The 6,000-nt window shown below is 40.8% G+C and overlaps 1 protein-coding gene across 6 annotated transcripts in view; it reads left to right on the forward strand.

The window, feature by feature from the left end:
* The window catches only part of PBX1 (PBX homeobox 1), a 364,215-nt gene extending 363,426 nt beyond the window's left edge, over window positions 1-789 (forward strand). For all 6 annotated transcript variants that reach the window (XR_010321590.1, XM_064282887.1, XM_003415210.4 and 3 more), the window contains one exon: window positions 464-789. Coding sequence is in view for 3 of the 6 variants with exons in the window: in XM_003415210.4 (XP_003415258.1) it covers window positions 464-556 (93 nt within the window). In the remaining 3 variants the exon portion in view is untranslated. The remainder of the gene's footprint in view (window positions 1-463) is intronic.
* The last annotated feature ends 5,211 nt before the right edge of the window (window positions 790-6,000 follow it).

The raw sequence follows: 6,000 nt of genomic DNA on the forward strand, positions 1-6,000 counted from the left end.
AGAGCTAGAAAGGACCTTAGAAACCATTTGGGCCAACCTTCTTATTGTTCAAAAGGGGAAACCAAGGCCAAAGAGGTGAGGGTACTTTGCCAGGGTCAGCAACTAGTTGTTGCCAAAATCTGTACTAGAATTTGGGTCTCTTGACCTGCAGGGCAGCTATCATTCCACGACAGCACACACGATAACCATCTAATGGCTTAAACTGAATTCAAACATCTTTAAGGAGTATGAACACACTACACAAGTGGGAGGGGTTAACATTGTACCCAGAGGTTTACTGGGAGGACCTTAACTCATCTGAGGGTGGTGGGAATAATATCAGCAATAGTAACAGCCTATTTGACAAGTGCCCTATTTTCCAGGCACTGTGCTAGGTCCTTTACACAAGCTACCTCATTGTCATTGTCTGCTCAAAGGCCACCAGATCACAGAGAACTGACTTCTCTCCCTTTTTCCCTTCTAGGCTAATGGAGGTTGGCAGGATGCTACTACCCCTTCATCAGTGACCTCCCCTACAGAAGGCCCTGGCAGTGTTCACTCTGATACCTCCAACTGATCTCCCCGCAATCGCATCCCGGCTGACCCTGTGCCCCAGTTGGGGCAGGGGCAGGAGGGAGGGTTTCTCTCCCAACGCTGAAGCGGTCAGACTGGAGGTCGAAGCAATCAGCAAACACAATAAGAGTCTCCTTCTCTTCTCTTCTTTGGGATGCTATTTCAGCCAATCTGGACACTTCTTTATACTCTCTTCCCCCCTTTTTTTTTCTGGGTAGAAGCCACCCTTCCCCTGCCTCCAGCTTTCAGCCTGGTTTTGTCATCTTCCCTGCCCCTTTCCCTCTATCGTAGACTTCCTGGGTCCCTGCCTTGTATTACATAACGGAAAGATATTTTCAACAATTAGCGAAATTTAAAGAGGAAAAACAATAACAGAAAATAATAAAAGTGCTTGTATGTTTTCATGCTGGTGGTTTGAGGAGCCAAATTTACCTCACTCATATCCTTCACTCCCAATTTTAACAGGCAATCATTCTCTGTTTCTCTTGTTACTCTCACTACCTCTTAGCAGAAATATGCCACATTGCCCTACTTGCTCCAGGCCTCCCTTCCCCATCTTGCTTTTCCTTCCCCAGGGACAATCCTGATTGGAACACTTCCCTCCTTTTCTTTCCCAGTCCCAGTTATTCTTTGGAGACTGCCATAGCTGAGCTTTTAAAGCCACCACAGTTTCCAGTTACAGCTCTGCTAGGTTGATTCTCAGGCAGGAAATCAGGCACCAGGGGAGGGCACATGAACAGGAAGAGCAGAATTCCCACAGGCTTTCTCATCCTGCCAACAACATCTCTTGGTTTCAGAGGCACAGTCATTGGAGATCACTTAACACTTAGTAAGCAATATTTAGACCCTCCTGCAAAACCAGGTCAAAGTTAGGGATGATGATAAATGTACCATTAAGGGGTAGAAGGTTCTTACCCTGAAACTTTTCAACTATCCCTTCACACACACACACATACACGCACATGTAGGTGCTTGCACAATTTCACACATTCTTTTAGCCAAGATCATTCACAGGCCATATGCAAATACATAACTTAGCAACCATTAGTAGCCAGAGCACTATGCACTGTGAGCTCAATAGAGGGAATTACTGTCGACTCTGAATGAAGGTCACTGACACAAAGAAGGAGTATGTGTCTGGGGTTTTCATAACCTGTAGCCCCAACAGCATGCACATAAACAGAACAACATATACAGGACTTGACTGTGATAAAGGTCACTTTCTAGTGTTAAACTATACCCATTGCTGCCACCTTTGGAGCTCTCAGGAAACCACACACAGAACTAAAAATGTTTAGACTAGCTTTGATTCTGTTTAGTTTCTGTTTTAATCTTAGGGACATTGCATTAATTATCCAAAGTGTTATATGACACCATGCTCTAGACTCGTGACCTTTTGTTCTGGAGGAAAGAGCTGCATCAGAACATGGCTCAGGCTTTTTTCTCGTTTAATTTGAAAACCTAATGCTCATGGGAAAAGAGGAGGTAATATATTCACTGGAACCATCACAATGATTTTTATTCCCTGGGATCATTTAAAAGAGAAGACTATGTGCTATAAAGTTAATCTCCAATGTCATCTTCATGGTTGATTCTGCCAAAAATAAAGATGGCAGCTCTGTCTCTTGATTAAGTGAGAGGTGGCCAAATCTATTGGTGTCTCAGTTTCTTCATCTGTAAAATGGGGGTGCTTTTGCCTGGGTCACCAAGAGGCTTCTAAGAAACTGAGGAAATTTATTTCTTCCCAAGTAAATGTAAAGGGAAGTCGTGTCTCAGATAAACTTAGGGCCCATGTCATGTAGGAACAATAAATGGTTTTCCTGCTCTAACTTCTGGTTCCCATCAGTGCCCTGGTATCATCATCATGATAGAGAAGGGTTATTGTTCATTGTATGGTTTTGATTCATTTGGACAGAATGAATTAGGATATTCATTAGGATAGTGAAAGCTTTCCAAAATAAAAAATTAGGACCTGGTTCTCTTAGTTTGCGCTTGAATCCAAAATGTGGCCTTGTAAATTCTTAGTTCCATGTCACATTCAGTCTGTTTGAGAAGCCTCTATCCAGGTAGAGGTACAAGACCCTGAGGGGTGAGGCTGGCCAGCTCACAATGACATGGAAATTCCTCATGTCACTACAGTAATCCATAAGAAGTGCTCCTGTGTTGTGTGTATGGGAGGGAAGGGGAAAAAGGAACTGCTCCATAAGAAACTCCAGGATATATGTATTTGAAGGAAATGCAAAGAGTAAATATTTGGCAAGATGGGATTATGTCTTGATGACTGAGCACTAAAAGGGCCATGTCTACCAACCTGTGCCATGACCAGAAGAGGGTTAGATAAAGGGGCAGTAAGTTCGGGTTTTTTGGTTAGAAGGAGCATATTTGTCACAACTCTATAGTGATTAGAAACAGCAGAGAGCTATGTCTTAATGGCAGAAATATATTGAAACTACCCCTTGCATTTAGGCAAAATACAAAGACACAAAAGGGTTTTCTTGGAAACAGGAAGAATGATTCCAGATTTGGGTTGAATGACACATTTTAGATGAAATGATGAAAAAGATCAGAGCAATGCTGCACTTGCACAGGCAGTTTCTCTCACTGAGTAGTTTTTATTGGTCATCACCTCTCACAGCATTGTCCCCACGCAGCACGTCACTCAGACCTCCTTGTATCCAATGCCTTTCCCACAACCTCCCCTCCAAGTCCACTATCACTTCCAACATGGCAGCCATGCTCTCTCAGCGTTAAGCCAAGCATGGGCACACTGGCAGCGGAAGGATGGGAATGGAAATAACCAGGCCTCTGGAAATGCAGCCGCCTAGGAATTCACATTAAGTCAATCCTACAGGTACCAAAACATGCCCCAGGATTCCTTCATTTTCTAACTCAAGTAGGAGTGCTCCATTTTTCCTTACAGCAAATATCCTCTGAGAAATGGTACTAGACCTCGGGTTTGCTCACCTTGTAACTCTTCACTATTTCCTTCTCTTCATTCCCGATTCCTCCCCCTGATGTGGAATTGACTCTACTCTCTTGACGTACTTTTGCCAAGTGGCGCTTTCTTTAAATTTGTTTTGCTGTGGTGGTGGTTCCTTATTTCCTGGTTGCCTTTTCTCATACATATGTTTCCTCTCTTTCCTTCTGCTTTTTATTTTTCTGCCCAGAAAAACCTGACTTCGATACCAAAAAAGATAAAACTACAGAAACTCAAATTTAAAAAAAGAAACAAAAAAAATACTCAACAATTCTTTCAGCTTTATTAACATTTTCCATTGTTTCTTGCGACTTGTGTCTCGTTCTTTGTAGTATTGATGATGAACATTTGATAATGAATGTTCTTGTATATTCAGATAAAGAAAAAAAAAAAAAAACCAAAAAAGCGGTCTGAATTTAATAGTGTTTATAATAAAAAATTTTAAAAATGACCCTCATAGCACGCAAAACAGGACGGGGAATTTCCCCTCTTCTTTCTGTGACAATGCGCATCATTCTTGCATTAGTTTTTAACACCGAACTACCTACATTCATCATTTCCCTCATTTTTCTTTATTTTCTTGCATTTGTGAATTAGTTCAAGAATGCTAGAAAAGTGTCGAGTTGTGCACATCCATTTCCTGTTTCACAATGTTTAAAAGTGACAGTAATTCATTTTGTAAACTTAAAAAAAGAGAAAGGTTGGAATAGTGAGCTTCGTAGGTACAACCTAACACGTTATTATGTTTATTAACTTTGAGACCCAGAAATCTTTTCTTTATCCCTGCTCTTAAAAAATACAAAAAAAAAAAAAAAATTTGTTTTGTGTTATTTTTGGTTTGTTTATTTGGGGGGGAGCTTCTTTTTTGTCAGGATTATGATCTTGCCATTTTTATTCCTCAAATATGTATACGAGGTGATGTGAAAAGATGACATTGGCCAACTGGGCTGTCACTTTGTTCTTCTTTGCCTCAGAATTCAGTTGACTTCAAAAAGATAAAGCCTGTGTGAAGGCTGCATTACAGACCTGCATTTCCACAGGGTGAGACACTCCTGATAAAAATAGTTAGGGACCTGAGTTCTCCTTTTGACCATTTAAAAATTCAGTGAATCCATCCAAGGGATTTTTCATGCTGTAGGGAAGGTTTTTGCCTTTGATGATTCTGAATATCATAACAAGGTGCTTTCTTTTCTGTCTCACTGGCTAATAACAACATTCCACAAGGCCTCTTCAACCAGAGCGTTTTTCTTCCAGAGGATGGTGCAATGGGCACCATTGGCCAGGTAGCCTAGATCCAGGAAGCAGTCCCTGGGGCCCATCTGCCTGCTAATTCTTTGAGTCCTGGTTTAGATGAAGAGTTGGTGAGCTCTTGTGCCTGTCTCAACGTACTTATCGAGCTGTAGTTTTGATGCTTACAGTTAAAGTGTGATTGGCAGTACACCTCTTATTAACCTCTGATTCAAGTGGCTGCTTACAGCAAATTGTAAGACTGGGTTGATTTGGGATGTTTTTATTAGTTGTAAGAAAAAAGAAAGCCATATTATCTGGAAGAAACATTTTTAAAAAAATCTTTCATTCAATAAATTCTTAAGTGTTCAGAAATCAGGCAGAGCCTAAGGAAGAAAAGCGAAGAAAGAATGCAGAACTGTGAAGCAACTCTTCAGGAAGTGTCTCCATCCAGCACAAGCACTCTTGTTTATAAGTCACAACAAAATAATGACAAGCTTTTCACATCACCTTTCGTTTCAATCCCTTGCTCAAAGTTTTCTGGAAACTTTTATTTTTTGTAAACAACATTCAATGTTTTCCCCCTTTCTCTCTTATTACTTACTTTCTTTGGCTTTGAAAAGTTTTTAATTATTTTGAAATGCTTCTCCTTTGGTTATTGATTTTATCCTCCCTCTCCTCTCCCCTCCCCCCTTTCTTGTTATTCAGAGTATAAACCTGCAAAGCTCTGCTCTGTTTTGGTTTTGAAAGTTTAAGCTTTTCTGCTTCTGTGAGAGCACAGGCTTCTGTCCTTTTTGATTCCAACTGAACTTTTGTGTTCTCTAATGATACTAACACGGTGTAGGTTTTACAGTCTCCTAATTTGTACTGGTAATGCATATTCCAAATAAATAGTTTCTTTTGTTGCAAAAAAAATACATAATACTTGTATTTTGTGTAAATTTCTTTCTACATGCTGACCACATGTCTTCCCCAAACTAGGACTTGGTTAGTGTGGATTATAATTTAAACTGTTACCCTAATCATTTTAATCTACATACCTCATTTAGCTAGGTGAATGACCTCATGAGTCAACTACATCCTTGCCCATGAAAGAGAAAGGAGAAAGGGATGGAGTAAGGGAGGGAGGATCTCTTCTGGAAAAACGTTCGCTACCATGACTGTGTGGCGGTAGGGCAGAACACCCCAACTTACCTGCTTGTCTGTGACCCTGGTTGTTATCTCCCCAGCACTGGATAAAAGAA

Source organism: Loxodonta africana, chromosome 3, assembly GCF_030014295.1.
Source record: "Loxodonta africana isolate mLoxAfr1 chromosome 3, mLoxAfr1.hap2, whole genome shotgun sequence".
NCBI lineage: Eukaryota > Metazoa > Chordata > Mammalia > Proboscidea > Elephantidae > Loxodonta > Loxodonta africana.